The 23,154-nt window shown below is 38.8% G+C and overlaps 1 protein-coding gene across 1 annotated transcript in view; it reads left to right on the plus strand.

Annotated features, from left to right (window-relative positions):
* POU6F2 (POU class 6 homeobox 2) overlaps positions 1 to 23,154 on the plus strand; it is a 253,430-nt gene that overhangs the window by 176,325 nt on the left and 53,951 nt on the right. Inside the window, exon 5 of the mRNA XM_013298398.3 lies at positions 18,778 to 18,924. Coding sequence (XP_013153852.1) covers positions 18,778 to 18,924 — 147 coding nt within the window. The remainder of the gene's footprint in view (positions 1 to 18,777; positions 18,925 to 23,154) is intronic.

The raw sequence follows: 23,154 nt of genomic DNA on the forward strand, positions 1-23,154 counted from the left end.
GCTGAAATGGGAGATTATAGGATCCTTAGGTTCAGTGGAAAAAAGTAATCTGTAAAGTGTGGGGTAGCATTACCTGCCTCTGTTCATCAACAGCCAGGCTTACCCTCAGCCCCACACTATTCTTGTTGCAGCAGTCAGAGATTTCTGAAGGTCTAATGATGCTGTTAGCACTTGCTCCACTTCTAGCTGGCTCGAAGGCATTATCATTTGCTGGCTTTTCCATTTTTTCATTAAAATAGAATTTTTAATGTACAGGTAGTTTCTTTTCACTGATCTAGACAACACTGAAAGCAAATATACATTAAATAAATGTGTTTAGCATGAATTATTGTCCCAGTTCTGCTAAGATGGGTATGTTTTAAAGTATGACTGATTAAAAGACTAAGGAAAAGACAGCTTTAAAAACCATCTGTTGTAAAGGTATTTCCTTATCCAGACTTTTCTTATGCTTTAGTCAGTCTGTATTTTAGCACAGTAATTTTGCCTACCCTCCCTCACACTGTGCCTTACTGGAGTGTCAGAACCAAATCACAGTGATCAGCAGTCCTACTGGCTGTTGACTGTTGCCATCTGAGAGCAGTTCACAGCTTCATCTGCTCCTGCAAAACAAAGATGAAATTGATAAAGAAGATGCGGAGCAGGAGGGAGTGTTAGGAAAGAATCTAGAAGAGCAGGCGAAGATCACAGCCCGCTGGGCTGTACGGAGTGTGGGCGCATCGTCTGTAACATTTCCTGCTCCCAAGACGTTCCTGTCTTAGCGGACAAGCGAGACAAAGGAATTACGATTATCTTCACTTTACAGGTGGTGAAATGAGTTAGTAAGAGATTAACTAGCTTGTCCAAGGTCACTCACGGAGTTTGACAGGCACAGAACCAGCACCTAGATTTTCTAAGTTCCTTAGGAAGGATCAATCTCTAAGAAATAGTGTCCTAAGCTATGTTTCTTAATAAAAAAAATCTTATATTAAAACGTTACAAAAGTAAAAATGTAATTTCTTTACCTTTCAGTTTGATTAATGGATTCTTCACAACACAACAATAAAGCAAGTTCCTTTTATTATGTACAATATTTGAATCAGTTTTTTCAGAAAGTAATGATGGGGAAAAAAAACTTCTCTTTGATTAATTCCAGGAAGATTTTGTTTTCTCTCTCTCTCTTTTTTTTTTTCTTTTTTTTTTTTCTGATAACTTCTAGATATCAAATAGATGTATTTTAAAGTGCTAGGATTTGGCATGATGGTGAGCCAACTAGCAAGAGACCACCCTTTATAGATAATATAATAGTAGAACAAATTGAGTTTCCAGACCTTAATCCTCTCAGAAAAGCTGAAACCAGAGGGGAAAACATCCACAGTGTTACTCAGTTGGTTCACCCTATTTGATTGTCGGTCAGTACATGAACCCTATTTTAAAAGTGATGTGATTTCTATCTAAAATAAGCTGTTTACAATGTTCTGTGGGCTATTACTGTTTGAATGCTAGTTTCTAAAGTTCTTGAAAGAAGTCTACATTAAAGCAACATTCAGAAGATTGTAGGATTGTTTTGTATTCTCTCTGAAATAGAATGTGATTTCATCTGCATCAGACTGATTTATATGGAGTCATTTTGTTGTTTTGCTTTCAAGCATTTTATGAACTCCCAGTGAGATTATTGACCCCTGCTTAAAAAGTTTGTGATGAGAAGATATACCAATAGTAGTCCTATTTTAGTAATAATGACCATAATGGGCATAAATTCAGCTGTTCTTTTTAGGAGATGAAATATTTTCTTTACTTTTTTATAGGCATAAGTAGAGCTTAAAAGCAAGGGTATGGGGGTTCAGGATTTTCTGCGAGTTCCCTTCCAGTCTAATATTGCAGCGTACAACAGCTGCAGAAAACAGGCTCACAAACCAACCAGGGATACTCAATGAAGAACAACCACTATGGAATAATCTAAGGATTAATTTTTAATCATTTTCTTGGAGGTCTATGAACTCATTTGTTTAAAACAGGGGTAGAATGACTATCACTTCTGTTATAGCATGGAGTATTCAGGACTGCACCTTTATTGTCCATGGGAAACGAGCATGCGGTTAAAAGGAAATGTAACTTAAGTACAACAAATTTTCAGTACCGTGGCTCTTGGGCTTGCCCTGTGCAATGCAGAACCATGCAGCAGTGCAGAAGCTGGTGCAGAGGTTTGTCTTCATTAACACTGTACCCGGGATAACTAGGCTGAATGAAAAGCAGGGAGAAGGTGACTACCGTGTTAGCACAGTCAATGTTTTTTGTGGCCTGGGCAAGCATGTCTTCATTGCTGCTCTTCACAGTTTGCTTTCAGTAGGTGAAGTCGCTATATATGCTTGGAGACTGGTCACAGGTTCCTGAAGATAAGAGCTGCAATCTGTCTTTCTGATATGCCCTGAATCTATCTTTCTGCTTTAAAGTCCAAGATAGTCATGCTGTCATTTAACTTAATGGTCGTTTGACTTAAACGTGTAATTTGGGAGCTAGACTATCTAGTCCTGTATAGTTAGGGCTCAGAAGCAGGCCCCTCGTGCAGGGTCTTGCCTCTGTCTGCTCAAATTAACATTGCTAAGTAATGCATAGACGTGCCAAGGTCAAGCAGCGGGACTTGGTGTGCAGTGTGGCCAAAACCAGGGAAACCATAAAACTCCATTTGTGATGGGTCCTGGTACAAGGTAAAGTGCTTTGGTACGTGCCTTTGGTATGTGCCATCCAAGTGGGCCACTTGAATGTGTGCTCAGTTGCTCCCATGGTCAATGGAAAAAGAGTCCTCTCTGGGAGACAGCTCCAAGAAAGAGCCTGGTCTTTTAAGCTGTGAATTATCCCCTAGAGCATCTGTTTCTCTCTACCAACTATAGACACAATGAAGAGTGACTGGCTTCATGACTTTAGTGTCTGAAAGTAGGTGCTGGGGGCATTCCCCAAACAGATAAAAAGCAGACAAAGGCGTGACTACAATGTGGGCTAGCGGTGTTCCCACGCTGGCCATTTGTATAGCTACGTGACAGAATATGGGCTTGAGAGGAGCATTATTTTAAGTTTTTTTCTGCTGTACTAATGTAAGGTATATCAGAATAGTTGTGAAACTATTTTGTAAAACTAAAAAGAACACTAGTCAAGAAGACTGCATCTTTCTACAATCATCAGATGTAGATTAAAGGCTCATCTCTTATGCAATGACTTATGTATGCCTATCATCTCTTCTAGATCTTCTGCACAGCAGGACTGGTGTATAGGTTTCATGAGATGCAGAAAGATGACAGAAATACATAAGTGTTTTGATTTATCTATAGTCTTCTCTCTTCTATTCCTAAACTATGATTTAGGGGTTTTATGATGTGTTTTATGTCGTGTGCTTGATTTAAAATAATTATTTTGATAGTCATTCTTGTGAGTCTACTTTTTTATGTTTCAGCACTCTTTGTGTTGATATGTTAGAATTAGTTATTTCTTTTATTAGCTCAGCAGTGCTTTGCTTCTGTAAATATAATTCAAGACCTGTAATTTTCTTTACCCTTGGTGAGATTAATCTCTATACACTGTTTTTTTTTCTTGTGTTCTGCTTGGGTAATGAGAACATTCCAAAACGTATATATCACATATTTCTTGTTTTTTCTTTGATATAGCATATCACCTATATTAGATGGTGGCCTATACTGGGCTGTTATTTGTTCACTAAAGTTTACAGAGCAATCCTGCATTTCATGTATTTTCTCTTGCACATTTCTTATACACAAACACACATGCACACACACACTGAGAGTCAGGGACTTCCAGGGCTCAGTCCTAAAGGCAACCAAATCAACTGTGTATGGCCCATGTACAACATTGCTGTGGAGTTCCTATCTTTTTGTTGCTGCATGTTTGTTCTGTAATACAGTAATTTGATTCTTTGTCCTTCTATTTTTATTTCTGAGTTTTGGGGTTTATAGAGTTAAGGCTTGACTCTTACCTTCCTTACATTGGTGTAAACAGAAAGCAGGCCACCAGCTGTACTAGGTTTTCCCAAACTTTTACCCCTTTATGGAGGTAAAGGGTAACACAAGAATAATTCAATTACATACATTTTTCCTACTGCCTTCATTACTACATATCCAATCCAGGATGTTTATAAAGAATAGGTAGTAAGCACCAGACATAAACCTCAGCTGTGTGAGAAGAATCTTAATTTGAGATGCCCTTACAACGTCATCTGTTGAGTTCCCCTGAGTAAGGCACCACCTCCAGTTTCACTTTTCACTGGCAAATTAATGTATTTGGAAGATGCAAAGGCACCCTGTACTCAGGCTGCCCCATGGGACGGCATGCAGTAGCATATGGTCACTACTGACTCTCCAGCTTCTTTCCCTGAGCAAAGAGGTAGTGGCAAGGAAGCAAAAGTAGACCTTGGGTAGTAACAATACCCTGAAAGAGGGCAGGACTGCTGACATTTGAAAAAATACCTGCCCAGCAATCACAGCAATAAAAAACAACCCCCAAAAAATCCAAACAAGAAAACAAATCAGGCCAATTGCAACTGTCCTTCTGTGACGGGTGCTGTCCCCGAGACAGCGCTGGTGATGTGGGGAGCTGGCTGCCACCAGGGCAGCTCCAGCTGGGGGCAAAACCATCTGTGTGTCAGCAGTGACAGCTGAGAGGCAGAACAAGGCTCCATAGCGCTGCCCACCGCATCATCAACCCTTCTTTTCCACAACAGCCACTTGTAAGGATGAGTGGATGATCCTTGCATCCATGGCTACTCATCTCTGTCCACCAACCTGGAGGCCAGTTAGTGCCAATGATAAATAAGGGACCTGTAGTACTCTGTAGTACAGCTCTTGTGGCTTGACATACAATTTTCCCCCTGATTTTATTATCCTTAACAGCTATGTGATGAGGGCCATTGATACAACTTAATCATGTTTTCTGCATAATAAGATAGAGTGATAGGTATAGAGCTCAAGTAAGCATTATATGAGTTACTGTAATTCATTTTAAAATGGGACTTGATAAAAACAAGGTATCATATGTGACATTTACTGCAAGAGTGTGAAAAAACAGAAAGCCGGAAGGAATGGTAGAATGCATCAGGGATTCCCCCACCACTGCAGTGGCAAGTTGAGTAACTGGTTTATCTTACAAAAAGTGTCCAGAGCATTAATGGTAAAATTAGTATTTTCTAAAGAACGTTGTCAGATTGCAGCTTCAGAGAGAAGACAAGGCTTTCATTTATGCAGGGTGTTCTTATAATGTAAGTCCACAAAGTTGACCCTGTGAATTTATAAACAGCAGCAGATCCAGACAGAGGTACTATGCTGTCCTGGATCTACCATTTCCTTGTGTAAAGTCAGTTTTCACTTTGAAATAGCCCCTTGTAGTTATTTTTACCATTTATGTGCTTCTTAGTTAGACCTAAATTTTGTGAGCAGCATGGCTAGTCACTTAGATGTTCATTCCTTTCTGTACCTCAAAGGAATTTTTTGGACTCCATTAATATTAGCTGTATATATATTATGGCAGTGGCTTAAGTGCCCAATTTTCATAAATACTAGATAAATACATAAATCACTAGGTACTGTGCAGCAAACAGGAAGAAATATTCCACATGCAGATTTACCCTGAAATAAGAAAATTGGTTTTAATTTGGATCTTGCCTTACTTTAGTACATGTGCATGAATGATCCAGTCCTAATGGACTTTCAGATGTATTATCTAAAGAGAAAACAAACAAACAATCAGGATGAAAGAAAGTGAGTTTTATTATTCTCATTTTTTGGGCAGGAAATTAAAGAAATGAGATACATGGAAGAATTGGATCCCTAGTGAGATTTCCAGTTCTCTACCCAGGGACCCTAATCACAAGACTTCCTTTGTCCTCAAACAGAATTATTACTATTTCCATCTCATATACTTTGGAAAGTTTTTCATGTTTCCACATGAAATACTAATTTTCTAACCCTGAACTTTCCTTTTAAGCAAAATCAATGAAAAGCTATTGTTGCTTTTACAGATGCCAGAAAGAATTATTACTATCATAGGCAACAATAAAAAAGATATTTTCACCCTCAGTAGATTGAATTACTGAGAAATAACCTTATAATTACTGTATAAAACACCCTGTTTTAACACTGTTTTTAATATCCATAAAGTTTCTGATTTATTTTTCACAAGGCAGCATCAATGCGCTAAATTCTACCTTGCTCTAAGCTGGTGCAATTATGCTGGCCTCCGCGGGACTACACCTGTTGCACTGACGGCTCTTTAGAGACATGCAATTTTGGGATGAATATTAGTTAGGAGCAAAGAGAGAGGTCGTATCTCACATTGATTTAAATAAGCAATGTAATTTTCTTGAAATCAAAAGAAATACCTTGGAATCCTAACAGTATATCAGGTAAATCTGCTTTAAATTAGGTCTTTGTCGGAACAGTGGGGAGAAGCCTTTTGGTATCCCCTAGTGTGGGATTCACCAGAGGAAATGTCGGGGAACTCTTGACTGAACTCAGCAAATGGACCCTTGTCCATTGCTCCCTGCAGATCTTGTTTGAGATGCCTTAACAACCTGCAAGGCTCAACCAGCTCATTGTCTTCAGGAGAGAGAAAGGATGTTACCCCCTCAGCACACTCACATTCCTCTCCTGCAGCTGCCACTGAAAAAAAAGCTCCTGGACCCATGCAAAAGTAACAACTTCTGGTTGAGTTTAGGCTGTCAATCTTGTTTCCCTGTTGTAGCCGGTTGATGTTCACCAGGTCTTCTGCAAGCCAGAGTCCTTGTCTGTCTCTCTGACATGAGGCAAAGAGGGTGGTGCCTACCTAACGATTGCCCTTGGGGGAAGAGGAACCAATTCGATGCAGAATGACTGCGCCCTCGTCTTGTGTGCGGTTAACGCGTACTTAAAACTAGGCCAATCCCTCTTCCATTTGTCTGTTTTCTCCTGGCATGGTAAGAAACCAGGCGAGTGTCCTCTGTGACATTCCTTTTTTCAAGGGGATGTATTCAGCTTTAAGTTTGGAAAGCAAACAGCACATATGTCATATTTTATAGGGAGTATTTGTGTTATTGGATGCACAAGTAACTTGAACGTGATGGGTGTAGGGAGAAAGTCCTGCCTCGGTTGCACGCAGGCTGGATTCACCACGGTCTCTGCCTTGTTGAAAGTGCATTAGAACAGCAGCATTGCGGGCTGGGTTGCCTGCAAAAACATTTGTGGCCCTTGCCTTGCCCCTCTCACTTACCAGTAGCACCCACCAGTACCAGTGGCTGCGAAGAGGCTGGCAGACTGCACCCTTTCCAAAGGTATATTTTGGCAAATAGGGACGTATATAGATGTTCCTCCCACCCCAAAATGGGTGAGAATAAAAAAAGGCACGTAAGAATGATTTCTTTGAAATGAAGCATTTCCACCCAATTTATAAAACACCCATCTGTGAAGGTGATCCATTTTACATTTCCTTCCAAGAAATCATTTTGGTCTGAACTAAATGTTTCATGTGACCTAAAATTTATTTCTTTTCATATTTTTTTTTTCACTTCAGGTCTGCTTGAACTGTGTTTTGCTATCGTTTTGGGTTTCTTTTCTGAGGGGGTGAGTAGGGTGTTTTGAGGGAATTTTTCAGTCTGCATATAGAAAAATCCATTAGTTTCACAGCTGTAGGTGTAAATTTTGGCTTTTTACTTCAATGGATAGCTTCTCTAGCTTACAGTGGCATAAATGGGGAGAAAAAAAAAGAAGAAAGAAAAAAATCAGGCCTTTGGGGAGACTATTTGATTTAAATAATATATCAGTGTAATTAGGTAATTCTAGTATTTCAAATGAGAGTATCATTGCCCCCCCTTATTGCAGATTTGAAGCCTATAATAAATGGAAGGGGCTGATTCTTACAGCAGTTACCACTGTTCTAACCAAATGCAACTCTGCTGACCTCATTAAACTTACACCAGATTTATATCCTGGTGGAGAAAAATAAGAATCAGACCAAGAACTTGGAACTTATGTTATTTTTAGCACAAAAAATCCCTTGTTTTGTAAAGCACAAGAATCGCTACAGGGCCCATAAATATTTTGTGAATCTGGTCAACAGATAAAAGTAGAAAATACTTAGAACATGAAGAAATTCATCTGTCTGTCTATTGACAGTGCCTTATGGAAGAACAAGAGTCTAGGTACAATAAGGCAATAATGAATTTAATGAAAAAGCTACAGACATTCAGGTTGTAAGCTGAGCTGCTGTTGAAAAAGATAGTACATATTTTTGCCCATATAGCAGAATTCTTTGGCTGAATGTCTATGAGTAGATTTCCATTGATAATAAATATGGAGGAAATTATTTATTGTAACTGATAATTAGACTTTCCCCAGGCTATGCATTCAGCCAGTAGCAGATATTGAATAATAACCTAGGCATTATTTCTGACATTCTGCTTCCACACACAAAAGAAGAGGATGAGAGGAGCTAAACCTTGCTGTCAGCATAGGGGTAAATTAATATTTGCATGTGATTTTCTGTCACACCCCATGTTTACCTGTGAAGCAGAAAACTCACAGTCACAAGAACACACTAACACAAACTCTCTCGAGTTTACCCAGCACTTCGTTAGGACTTGCATGCAGGCTAACTTTAAGGAGTCGTCACGGGATCTCAGCCTCAGATTTTAACCAATTCGGAATTGATCCTTGCAGCAAAAAAAAAAAAAAAAAAAAAAAATTTCTTCAGTTTATACTTGCAGTCATCACTCACATTCAGTTCTTCTGTTACCTCAAGCAATATGGAGCTGTGCCTTTGTTATAAGAGGATCTCAGTTTCATATACCCTCTTGCCATCAATTTATAGTGCCTAGCACAGTGGCAATTGCAAAGACCTCAGAAACAATACATTCCTAGCCTATATGTTTTTAATTATATTTCCAAGTTTCATTTGCTGTTGGCAACTTGACGTTATTTTGATTTTGCTGGGGTGAAATATATGAGTTTCAAATACAGCTTTGAAATTGATTAGGAATTAATATGGCAGCATTACAGACACAGTAGATTTACTGCTGCTTTGCAGCTCTGTGTGAACTCCCATATGGAAAACCTATTGTGACCGGATCCAGAGTGACATTGAACAAAGTGACTGAGACTGGAGATAAGAGATCAGAGGAAAGGAATCAAATAGGTAAAAGCAGGAGAGTCTATCATGGCAAAAAAAAATTATACCCACCACCCAAAAAAACCCCAGGGAGGAGTCACAGGAAAGGTGGGATTATGAAGAAAAGAAGAAAAAAAAAAGAAAGAAAAAAAAAAAGGAAAAGAAAAAGGCTTTGAAGGCATCCAGTACATTTAAAATAACTGGTAAATGTTTTGTGCACCTTTCAGAATGTTAACAAAATTAAACCTGGTTTCACCTATTGATGCTGAGCACAGCACAGCCCCACACAGCACGCCTAAGTACACTGGCAGTGCTGCTTCTAGGGCAGGGCTTGCAGCTCATTTTTGGGAGCAGGTTTCATGCTGACACCAAATGAGATGGAAGTGCCTGGAAGGAGAGAGGGTTTTCTCTGTGGAAATGTTACACATCTGGCTGCATTACACTGTTAACTCTTCTGCCTTTCCTCTTCTGTAGGAGCTGCATTGAGGGCACAAATTTTGGCATTGTTTATATGTAGCTTTATGTACAGAGCAGGACTGCTGGTGAGAGTAGTGGGTGTATGTGTGAATAAGCAGTGGCTTTAAAGTGCTGTAGTCAGTCCCGTGTTAGCTAGTGGCTTCTTACATGTTTACAGTCAAATTAAGCCTTTCAAAGGTGAATGTAGCAGGAGGCTGCTGCCATCTGAGATGCAATATGCTCACATAGTGCTGGTGCAAGGAGGGGGAGTGCAGGCTCACAAGTGTTCATTGCTCTATCTTCAGAGAAGGAGCAGCAGCAGTAACCTCCCCATTGACACACAGACAGCAAACAGGTGAACAAAGTCGTATTCCCACTCTGTTGCTGGGCACTCAAAACTGTGCTAAAGTAATAAAATAGTGCCCCAAGGAAAATGTTAACAGTATCCTGCTTAGTGACCCCAGCATCCTTTTCTGCATGCCCTCTCCTCTCAGGCTTTCACTCAAGTTTCTTGTTGTAGTGGCTATCACTCACCCCTTGTATTTATTTTCTTAGAAATGTGGGTTTGACTTCAAGGTTTTCAATCTAAATGCTTCTTTCAATTTTGTTCACACTTCTCAAACCTCACTTGGTCTACTGATATCTCAGTAAAACCTAAATGTCTAATTAAAAATTGGTGTCTCAACTGATCTGATATCTCATGTATTCTCAATGAAATCTGGAAAATAGAGAACTTCTCAAACACATGGTATCAATTAAAGTGTTTATGTCATTTTGACTGTGGGGTGAATTGATGTAACCACAGAAGATGAAATCCTTCCAGCTTTCTAGATACGGATATTCAGGACCACATTTGGAATTTGGACTCACCTGTATCTTTGCCAGCAATCTTCCCACTGCGCTCAGGAGCCATCTGTACTGTTCTCCAACTTTGTATCACATCGGTGCATCTAGTAAGGTCAAGTTTGGAGTTGAAAGCAGTGAAAAGTAAAATACTCTACATAATTCCAGTTTTAGATCGAATCTTGTTCACATTTAAGTCAGTGAGACTTCAGTGTAAGCACTTAGCTTACATGGAAGTAGACGTATTTTGTGATGCTATTACATTACAAATAAATGAAAGTATCCAGATGTATTTCCAGCTTCAATAATGATCTTTGCAAAGCAGTTGGCTTAGAATTTTTAAAGAAGCCTTATGCGTGTTCTTCAGTCAGCAGTGTGCCCCTAAGTGTTAAGTAGGATATATTCTTCAAAGGGCAAAAGAGAAGGTCTGTACCTAAAAGTCTGATTTTTAATATGAATATTCAAATAAACAGTTTCAGGCGTGTATAATAAGGTTGCATAAAACAAGACTGTTTCAGAAACATTTTCTCAAATATCTGACATAAAGCGTCATATTATCATGGTGTGACCTCACATTTTAACATTTATATATGCAAATGGTCATATTTGCATGTGCACATGCCATTCACACTTTCAAATTAAAGGCAAATAAATGTTTTAGATTAAGGAGATTAATTTGGTGTGTCTCACGGTTGACACACTTTCTACAGAGACTAGATCACTGAGACCCAAGTGCTGGGCTGTTATCCGAGAAGACAGATGGCAATTTCCTTTTGATAAGAGTTCATTTTTTTAGCAGCAAGGGAGCCCTGAAGTAACCATTTTTCTTGTGGGGAAAGCATCTTTCAGAAGCCAGATAAATCATTCTAAAATAGACAAACACAGGAACCGAGGAACTAATCAGCCTGAAATGAGCTGAGTTGCAGCCCCTTTCAGAAAGTTTAGGAGATGCTCTTTGCTTCCATTCTTGCCACACATGGTAACTACTTCAGAAAATTAGAGAATCCAGTTTATTTTTTCATCAATCTTTCCTCTTTTATTAGCACCCATACAATTTATGATAAGTAGCAATGCAAAATTTCAAGTCAGATGAGGTAGTTTGTTTGCAGAATGTTTACATCATGCATAAAATAAAGTTATAGGTATTTTAAAGGCTGCATAAACATAAAGGTGACTAGCAACACTAAACCAAGATGGTTCTGTTATATTAAAATGTGGAACAGTATGTGCCAGCTTATAGAAATCTGGATTTTTTTCATACTTGTAAGTTATAAATGTGGACAGCCAGGAACTCACAGGATGAGGGTCTGTGGGTAGTCTAAGTACTGACCTGCTGCTAGAGTCAGTCAGCTACTCTTTGTAGTTATTTATATTTAAATATTTATATTAATTTTTTTTTATTCTTTTTTTTGGTAAACATATAAGACCCAGCCTCAGACATGCTGACACCTTTGGCTGAGTCTGTCATGTAGGATTAGACCCAAACAGGAGCCTTCTCCTCTAGTTCCTTTTCCTCTCTTTTTTATGTCGCTAATAGAGCAGAAATGAAAATGGCTCAGGTAGTTTCCACTCACTCCTTGCCTGTACCCTAATGTGTTCCTCATTATTCATGTCTCCAGCAGTTTGATCCTAGGGATCTGGGAATGATGTCCGCTCTTTATTTGCTTTGCCATGCATGGCTTTATTAAAAATGCGCCTTTTTTTATTATTATTATTTTGTAAATTGTTCCCGTAGTTTCTTAGACTGGTTCCAATTTGACCAGCAGCACCTTGTTTACAAAAATATTGTGAGGAATTTTGTGCATCCTCCTCTATCCATGTCATTTCAAGGCGTGCATGAGCACTGTGCGCTTCCCATCACCTCAGGTCGTGTCGCTTTGCATTGAATCAAGTCATGTCGCATCAGTGATACCACTATCAGTACTTATTCCTGATAGAAAATTCAGCATAGATTTAGACAGCAAATAGCTCAGCCACAATAAATGTATATAATGAGCAGATTAAGTATCTATGAGAACCAGATATTTTAAGTGTCCCTGGCAAGTTGGTGCTTTCAGATATTCCAGTCTCCTTGTCTCTACACTGTATTCTGCATATAAATTACTGATATATGTGCATATACTAAAATGTCTGTCTAAGCAGCCTGGTTGGAACTCATACCATCTACAACCATTTGCAAATATAGGCCTGTGCGGTTTTGAAAGAACCAGGCATTATTGGATGGGTCTGGATATTGTAATAACTACATTGTATAGTTTATAGGTTGATCATATTGCCAGCACTGCACAAAAAACAAATGTTGACAGATTTAATTGTTTTTTTGATAATTTGGGATTTGCTTCAAACATTTGCCTGCTGGGGCATTTTTTCAAAGATTTATGCATGATTAGGCTCTGTGACAGCCATTTTATCAGACATTTTGCCCTGTTGTTCATTTATAAAAGTTAAATGTTGTAATTATCCTGTCACATAATCTAAAAAGAAGGGAGGGGAGGGATAAAAAAAAAATAATCTCTAACCAATATCTAAAACATACAGGGTTTCCAAAATATTTGGTCACAGTATCTTTTTTGATAAAATTCACTTCTTTTGGTTTATGTTACCTATGTATTCTTAGTTTTCTTGGGAGCTGCATGCTTACAGGTTTCTTGAAAATTTAACTTATTTTTGCTTCAGACCCTAAAAATGAATTAAACGGTCAGAGCTCAGGCACCCACAGTTGAAAAATTTGGCTGCAAAATTCTATATAAATGCTAAGTGGTCTTATTCTTGATTATTACAAATATTTATTTGGCACTCATTGGTGTGGTATCTAGGTGCTCTCCCAGGATTAAATTGAAGTAGTCTTTCCAGTGCCTTTTTTAAAATACCTTCAGGGTTTTTAAGATGCAGTGTAGGTCCAGGAAGCTATCCGCTGGTACAAGATACATGTGCATATTGAAGACAGTTAGGAATATAACCATTAAAGCTATGTAAAGAATTTGCCAGAAGAGCTACTAGGGACTTTCAGGGAAACAGTACTTCTGCACCAATTTGTTCATGTTTAGAAACCAGGCGTATGGGTATCTAGGTTGGACTGCTCTGCTTCTGTGTCTTCAAGGTATTGAAGACACTTGCATATTGTTAGATATAGTCTACAGTTACTGTAATGGGATGGTGTGGTGGGTTAGCTGTGGCTAACAGCCAAACACCCCCCCAGCTGCTCACTCGCTGCCTCAGGGGGACGGGGGGAAAACAGGATGAGAAAGCTCATGGGTCAAAATAGAAAGACTGCTTTCCCATCACTGTCGCAAGCAAAACAGACTCAATGTAGGGAAAATTAACTTTAATTTGTTGCCAATTAAAATAGATATAAGTAGTGAGAAACGAAAAAACTAACATTAAAACAACTTCCCTTCCCCCTCTCCCATACTTATCTTCACTCTTGACTGCCCTACCCACCCCCAGTGTTGCAGGGGGCGTGGGCAGCTGTGGGCAGTCCATAACAGCTCCTCTCTGATGCTCTTTCCTCCTCACACTTTTCCCCTGCTCTTGCCTGGGCTCTCCACAGATCACAGTTCTCATCAGGATATATCCATCTGCTCCAGTGAGGGATCCTCCAAGGGCTGTGGTGGGGATACCTGCTCTGCTGTGAAGCACCTTTTCCTTCTCCTCCTTTCTCTGACCTTGGTGTTCCCTCTGTTGTGTTCATTCATTTTTTCCCCCTCTTTCTCTGCAGCTCTCCTGCTACCAAAACATTGCCATCTACACCCAATACAGCTGATAGTGCTGGTCACGGCAACAAAAAAGGTGTCAGAATATCATCAGAAGCCTGTGCTCAGCTTGAAATAGTCTTTTTCTCTTAAGGGCAAGTGACTACTACCCAGAATCTGGCTCATGACTGTCTGAAAAAAAGGGGAGTAAAACCTACTAGACTTAAACGTGTATTTCTCCCATAATGTAAGCACAGATTAAATTCACATAGATTCTCATTTAAAAATTCCTACAAAAGCAAATGCCATGCTAATAAAAATTTTATTTCTGTGATCATTTTTCACATAGCCTGGATAGAAAAGAAAAATGTCATGCTTTTCAGATTGAAAGCCATTGCTGAATTCTTTTCAACTTCTAGAGTTATTTAAATTAAAGGATATTTCTGTTTTCCCTTGAAAAGCATTGGCTTAGGCAAACACTCTCAGTAGCTGGTGAGCAGCTGATCTAGTAGGGTGTTGCTCCCTACTTAGAAGGGATTGTCTTTTAGAAAGGAGAACGTAAGGGACTGAGGATCTGTCAGTCCCTAATCAAATATACTGCTTTTCTACACTAATTTAATCTCTGGGAGATACCCAGAAATGTGATTTATTTCTTTTTAACAGCCTTCCTAAATTACACTGATACTGTTTTGTACAATAAAGTTATGCCTGCTGTTACCCCACAGTATGTCCCTCCATTCTGCATTGCTGCACTCAGATAGTGTTATCTTCACTCAGCCTCACTCACAAACCCTTTAGAAAACACAGGAGATCTAACTTTATTCTTGCACTGGCACTACATAAAGTGACCTTACCTTTCAGGTTACAGGCCCTTTTTTTCATACGATGCTCTGGCATCCTGAAGTGTCTCGGCTTTTCATCAGTCAAACCATTTGGGTTTTTTTTTATATTTGTTGAATGAGTGATACTGTAATGAGTAAAGCTGGCTCTTTGATGTCCAGACCAGGGGAATGACAATCCAGTAAGGTATGCCCTTTATAGGGAAAAATGGAATTACCGTATAGGCTATCAAATCTGATCTTGTATTCAACGATACATGAATGCTTGATCAGTTTCTCACAGAAGTTCACTGGGATACTAAGTTAGCTTTGGAGAAAACAGAGGGGAAGAGGGTATTCTTCCAGAAGAAAAAAGTATTTGTGGCTCTCAAGAAAGCTGCATGCAGCACTGACTCTACCACACTTTCCATGAAATTGTTCTTTCTGAAGACTGTTACTTAACCCTAGAAAATCTCACTTCACATGTCACACTTCTAGGATCTTGTAAGCAGTGCCTCTTTCATCCCCCATCATTTTACAGGTTACTTGTATTTGTGTGAGTTCTGTTTGCTGCAGTGGAATGGCCCCTGTTACACTGAGTTAGAGTAGAACAACTTTCATATGCTTTTCCTTTAAAAGTTCAGCTTTAGGAAGTCAGAAAAATGTACTGAAGATACTCAGTTACTACAAGATTCTTCCTCATAAAGTTTGCTTCCCATATAATCATGTCATTAGCGGAGGCATCCATGAGAAGGCTGGCCTGTCACTTTAAACTAAGATCGCTATTACCTGCTCTTAGGGCTGGTGTTTTGAGTGGGAGCAGAAATCTGGGCACTGGAATTGACAGCTCCAAATGTCTCAGCCTTCCAAATTAAATCATTGTTTAAATACAGAAACAAAATGAGAAGCAGCCTTTCTGGGATCTTTCATACTATATTTCTAATATTTCCAATAAGTATCCTCAGGGACCCAACCTGCACTGAGAAATAGCATAAACCTCTCCAGTCAGAGATTTTATTTGTACAATAAAAGCAAGATACAATGTGTTGCAAGTTAACGTTGGTGTACAGACACAATGAAACGAGGTGTATTTCTCCATCCCAATTTGCACATTATAAAAGGGGTCAATTTAACAGAGTGTAGCTTGCAGTCAACAGCTTCCCAAAATGCTCAAAGAAAAATGCATCTTCTCATTTGTAATCAGACTTATGAATAGATAGAGATGTTTTTATATGCACTTAGAAGTCTCTTACCCTGTGAGTTGGCCCATTCACTGTGATTTTTCCTGGAACATGGTACTACCCAGGGTACCTATGCATATCATAGCGTCTGCCATCATTTTTAATAAGTAGCTTATCTCTGTGATGCAACTAAAAGCAATCCTGAGTGTCTCCAGGGTTTGTTGTAATTAAATTTTATTGTTGTATTTGAAAATGTACAGTTTTTGAAAACTGGAGAAAAAAAAATAGAAAGGAGATTCTAGGGGGTGATAGTCTGATTTTTAGAAGGTTTTAACCCTTTGTAGTTTCCAGGTTACTTATGCTCCCCAAGTAGCTGTTCCTATACACAGCTGAAGCCGTAAACTACAGCAGATAGTGTAGTTTATTAGCTGGTGTCAGGTAATCGTGCAAAGATTATCGTTTACACTTGCAGTCAAATGCTGTAGGATCATAGGTGCAGTAATCTGTGAGTTCCTAATGAGGGTGTAGAAGACCTTTTGTGAAAGTCTTACACTTTTGCTGCTGCCCCTTTCTTCTCCAAGTAGTTACAGCTACAAGGGAATTACTCCAAGTCCCAGTGCTGCCCATGCAGTGCTGCGGAGAGAGGCAGGGTTTACCAGCTTCTGAACTGGACAATAAAGAAATGTCACTGTTTTGAGCAGAAAACTGACACGTTTATCAGCTGTCTGGTGGTGTACAGCCATGCTCAGGCACCACCATCCAAGTCACTGATGAGTGCATGTGTTTGGGCTCACACCTCGTGCGGTCAAAGGAATTTCTTGCGCTCTGCATTCAGGGACTGAGCTTCTCCTTGGTTGTTGTGCCCATCTCTGCTCTCTTTGCAGTTTGAAAGGGCTGCTAATCAAGCAGTCATTTCAGTTTCCTTCTTTGTGTTTCAGTCCTGCTCGATTTCTTTGCCATGGGATGCTGCAGACTGGTTTTGCAGACTCATATAACAATTTTTTCCAAATCAAAATATTTCCTCCTACAATGTCATCTTTTCTGTCCAACATTGCTACTAATCTTTATTTAGTTATTTGCTGTACAATTTCTAGCGGGATTGGATGAGCCCAAGGTACCCCTTTAGGCAACACTTTATATCAAGGTTCCATTTATAAATACTTCATGAAGGGCTAATGAATGATTAATAGATGTTTTAATGTATGACCAATCAATTGTAGATTTTGCGACAACCTACAGACAAGTAGGTTTCTTATAAGCATAGATTATAACCATATCTGACATCTTCTACTGATGGGCTTCTAAACATCTATAACATACACACCACTCATATCTGTAACATGCTTAAAACATCTACTAATCACTGATTAATTTTTTATAACCTATTTTGAAGCAGAGCTTGTCTGTAGAGTACATCCCTTACTGGTGTCTGTGACTCTCCGTTTCTGTAGGACTGATAATTTACTCATCTTCTAAGGACTCAGAACTCCTACCAATTTCAGCTCAAAAATTAAGCTTTTCTGAGTCAGCTTCAGCATTTTCATCTCATGCAAAGAAAAAAAATGTCTTTACTGTCCCCAGGCTTTTTTCTCCCTCGAATTTCTAGCTACTTTACCCTGCTAACATGCGTTTTGCAAGCTCTGCTAAAATGTAGGGGGCAAACCCACATTTAAATACATTTTCAGCCTGCTGAACTGAGTTTGCTTGATTGTTCTGGGACAGCTTTCCCAGTGATGATGGTTCCCAGCTTTTTGTTTTGGTTTTTTTTGGTCACCCCCGTGTGCTTAGTTCAGAGTTGGTCCATTCTCAGAAATGGATGAGAAAATATAAACTTCACAAGAATCCACTGAACAAAGCATCTCCCAGAGGACATTTGACTCTGACAGAGGAACACACATTTTGTATGTTTGATAAACCCAGGGGTTGATAGGAGTACTCCTCTGTGGGATTCCCCTAGCCTCCTGGGGTGAGAGGCATGACTGTCCTCTATGCTTTTTGTGGAGCACCCAGGTAGAACCGACTGCAGTGGGCAGCACAGCACGCTTCCTGGGAATTTGTGAGTCCTGCAATTAATCATTTGCAGTTGAGAATGAGCGAGTTGCTTAGTATCATATTTTGCAAGTAAATTCTGAATTTTTAGTCACTTTCTACTGAACTTTATCATGGGGTTAAGTCTTCTGCTGTGATTTATCGAGATGTTGAGAGCAATTCTTTAATGATATAAATTAAAAGGATCTGCAGTTTTTTCTGGGGTCATTGGTAAAATAGTCTCAGTTTTGAGTGTCCCCAAGTAAATATCCAACTCCCATTCACATCAGAATCTAATCTTTCACTGATTGCTGTTTACAGCAGGATTAGGCTGCTACACCTGCGGCATTAGCACATACAACCTAAAGAAACACATCAAGTATAATAATGATCATAAAAAAGAATAAAGAGTAAAAAAAAAAGATATATTCTTCAATATTAACATGAAATTTGCTCTGGCTTTTTGAAAACCGTTCATTGTTAAAGACACTGAAGCCTCAGAATTAAGAACTTCTCAAAAATACTCAAACTCTTGGAGCAGACAGTTTTTCACCCATGTTAGCACAATCACTTTTACGTTATGCTGTTAACATTCTGTGTTTACTGGGGGGTTTACCATGATCTTTTCTTTCCTTTTTTCAGCTGGTTAATAATCCGCTAGCAAGCCAAGCAGCAGCGGCTGCAGCAGCAGCAGCCATGGGCTCAATAGCAAGCTCCCAGGCCTTTGGCAATGCCCTCTCCAGTCTTCAGGGGGTCACAGGTCAACTTGTCACTAATGCACAAGGACAGGTGAGTAGAAGATGGAGCAAACTGTGAATTCTGATGCAGGCTGATCTTGGGACAAAAATGAGTTCCGCTCGTATGACAGCAATTTAAAAGTGCATATTGAAGATAAATAAATATTGATTTGCCAGACAAGGTAAGAAATGGAAAGTCTGAGAACTGGGAGGAACTTAGGGGCTGTTAGAAAGGGTTTTCAAGCCAGAAGAGGCTTAGGATTCGTTTTATTTTAATTCAACCTTTTGAAAAGATCATGAGAGCGCAATAATAAGGTATTTTAAAAGCCCAAAAGCTCTATGATTCTTAACATACCATCTGTCTTCTTCCACTTATATATGCCTAATAACAGACAGCCATATTAAAGTGCTACTGTACTATTAAGATTACACTTTTTTGCAAATTGTAGAACTCCTGTATTACTTTATTTCTAAAAAAGTATTAATGTTTTAAGTAAAGGAACACAACTGAAAATGTAATGAAGTATCTGAGATGTGTTTAACTGGGCGGCTTACTCATTTGCTGATTAATTAAGTTAAACAACTTGCATTGAATCTGCCAGTCTGTAATGCACATTTGGGAGAAACTTTGCTTTAAAGAAACTTCTCCAAACAGAAACTTGAGCAATGTTTATGGCATGTCTAAGACAGAGATTGTGTGTTACCTGCATTTGCAAGCTGTTTATTTGTTGCAAACCATTTCCATTTCAGTCTTAATATGATGCAGAAAGATATGCATCTGAATCCATATATATATATAAAAATAATTCCATTGATGCAGCATGCTTAAGTAGCTTTTAGATTGTAGCCACTGTCATTCTTTATTGCATTTACTAGAACTGAAATTAACACAACTACTTGTTTCACATAACGTCACTGCAACAAATCTGTCAATATAGCTTATGACTGGACATGGTAACCGAGTCATTTGAATGTCATTATTCTAAATGCTACAAATTGGGCATACAGTGATATCTGCAGTGCTTGTGTGGATGTTGGGCCCTGGTAAACATTCACTGAAATGATGCAGCTTGGATGATATGTGAATCTAAAGTTTAGTTTCTACTTTTACTGTTTACTATGGGGAAAAAAAACCACAAAGAGCAGGTTTTTTCCTGGTAATTTTATATCACCATGTTATTTAATTGGAACAGTGGGGACATTTTTTTATTTTGGCTCATTAAAAAATAAAACACAACACTTTGTAGGAGTCCCCTATTTTTTAACATAAGACATAAACAGAGATGCATCCTGAGCTTCACTATCACCATCCAACTCCCAGGAAAAAAAAATGCTGACCTTGTTATATTTACTGGGTGGGTGCAGAATTGTTCCATCACTACCCCGAGGGTTGAACGATGGAGCTTGTCAAAGTGAGGTCTTATCTAATGAATCATCTTATCGCAGGTGCACACCACACATATTAAAGGAGGATTGTATGAACAATGTGCCCTCTACAATAACCTTTCAATGTCTACTTTAACCCTTGTTTCAATCCCTTTTCATCAAAGGATCATTTTATGCAGCCAGCTTTAAATGGAGGCTCTCAAAAGCCTATTAAGATTTCTGGAGGGATGGGGTATTGGTTTGGAAGAAAAGTTGGTTATAATACCTATAACTCATAGTCAGATCAGCTCCAACCTAGAAGCCTGCTTATTTCTATCTGTGCTCCAGAAATGGTTCACAGTTGCCACACATGAGCCACTTGGCACCCAAGGTGTTCATTGTAAGAGCTGAAGATATAAACCCAGACTAGTTTTTGGATGGTTTTCCCTTTACACGTTCTCCACAGAAAACATAAGCAAAGTGTGGCCATTCATTATATGTTTTTAAAAAACTACTACTGTGAAGATATCACTGAATGAAACTATAGATACCCTCAGGCTGATCTTGTTTATTCCACACATAATGTAAAGTCCAATAATTCCACAGGTTGCAGAGAAAGAGAAAGAAAGAATCGTCCCTATTGCTGGATAAAATTACAGAACCTATATGTTCACCTAGCTCTTTTATATAAGGGCTATCTTTTTATTCTTGTTTTTACAAATTTTCCTTGGTTTATAATCAGCACTGAAGACCTCACCAAGGTATAGATAAATATTCGTAATGAGTGTGTATTTTTAATACCATACATATATGATATAATATATTTATGGGTTTTTTATATACCATATACCCATTTGTATAATATTCAGCGTAAACCCATATTGCTTAGAGGACACTTCTGAAACTGTCTACCAAACAGGACTATTCAGTGTAATTAAACTACATTCCAAAGTTAAATTATATTTCCATCAAATTATTAATATTATAGCAACTAAACAAGAACTGAGAGGCATGTGTCTTCAAAATTGGGAGTGTAAGTGAATAGTAACTTGCATTTCTGAATGATCTTCTTGGACTCATTAAGGAGCTGGATTTCCATCGTATGTTAAGAATCTTCCCTTTGAAAATTGCCCCTTTCAAAGAATCACAAGTGTGACACCCAAATTTCACTCCTGCAAATATAAGGCTGGATGACTTACCAGGCTGTTTGTATGTGCAATATTTGTAATTATTAGCTGCTTCTGTTACAGATATTCAGGGCTTGTAAATGTCCATCTGTCTGGCTAAATATATGGTGATCAGTAATCCCTGGAGGCATTAAGCTGTAGGTCAAATCCAAGATCCTATGCCAAATTTAGGGAAATGATCTTTTGAATGACATATGGCATGGCCTTAATTCCCAATGGTCTAGGATTTCTTGCAGTCACAGTAACAAAATTATGCGTATTAACAATTACCTATATAGCATATTCTTATTAATTTAATTATGGAATTCACAGTTATGGTAATTTTTTTTTTTTTTTTTTTTTTGCTTTGGAAGCAATATGAACTGTAATACCAGAGCTCCCCAAGACCACTGTAGCAGAGATCTAATCCATTGCAATAATATGATTAGATCACCTGATTAATTTGATACAGTACAGGTAGAGGATTCTAAATCAAATTTTCATTTTCAGAGGCATATTATGAAGACCTATTGGCTCATGCAACACTGCTTACATTCTGTTTGCCCTCAGCACTTTCCAGGAAGCATTTGCAGGACTGGACTTTCATATCTTAAATTTCATGAGCAGGGTAGCAGAATTGCTAGATTCCATCCTGTCAGTAGATACACTGATCTCAAAGGGATGCTGTCTATCCACCTGGTTTCAGCCTGCCCTTCAAGTAGGATCCTAGTGCCATTGCTGCACTTGGATTCTTCAGAGATGTAACAACCAGACATTTCTCTTCTTTTGTTATTGCAAAAGAAAGAAAATATTAGGAGTTTTGAGTGGGTTTTACTATATCTATTAAGTACATGAAATGTGCATTTTGACAGTTTTATTAACCTTAGTAAGGAGATGAACCAAGAAATATGGAAGCAAGGTTGATGCTTCTGGTTTCCATAAGTGCTACGGGCAGCCCAGCTTCCTACTTGACAGAAACATAGCACTTCACTGTCATCAGTTGTGTCCATGTAAGTCCCTTGACTTCAACAGGGTCAAATACATTTTAGCTGAGTCCTCAGTTTAGTTCCTTTCTTCTTAATTCAGCAATTGCAAAATAGCATTTTACCATAAAGTGTAAAAGCGTAGCGTGGCAAGAGCTGGCATTGTGAACTATCTTGTGGTTAAAGAGGGTGATACATTCTATATCCTGGTAGGTTGTTAAGAAAGCCTAAGTATGGTGTAATTGTTCACTACATACTTTAATTGAACAGTGAGTTTAATTGGGATGGCATCAGTATAATCGAAGAATCCCTTGGAGGAACTTGAGCTTCATTGTGCCCATGCCTTGCTCTTTAGGTGTGAAAAACCTCCTGTATATGAAAAACCTTGAGCAGAGCTCCACCCTGGCAATTAACAAAAAATAACTAATTTTTGAGAGTTGTAGTCCACAAGTAGATCAGCAAACTAAATAGAAGAGAGGGGCATTGTTGATCCAATTAGATAATGGGAGTACTTTGGTTCTCATTATTCTGATGAGAGGGTACACGTCTGCTCTTTGAGCTTCTTGATGGTAAATGGTGCTAATGAGGCCTGATGGATTCCCTGCTCCTAACAAGCCTCTCAGCAGTGCGAGTGATTACAATGGAGATAGATTTGATGGGATGCGCTCCCTTTTGTAGTGTCTCAGCTGCTGACACTCTGCGACATAATCAGGTCACAGAGCCGGTCACAGCCATCAGCAAAAGCCATAGCTCTATCCCTCATTATTA

Source organism: Falco peregrinus, chromosome 5 (assembly GCF_023634155.1).
Source record: "Falco peregrinus isolate bFalPer1 chromosome 5, bFalPer1.pri, whole genome shotgun sequence".
Taxonomy (NCBI): Eukaryota; Metazoa; Chordata; class Aves; order Falconiformes; family Falconidae; genus Falco; species Falco peregrinus.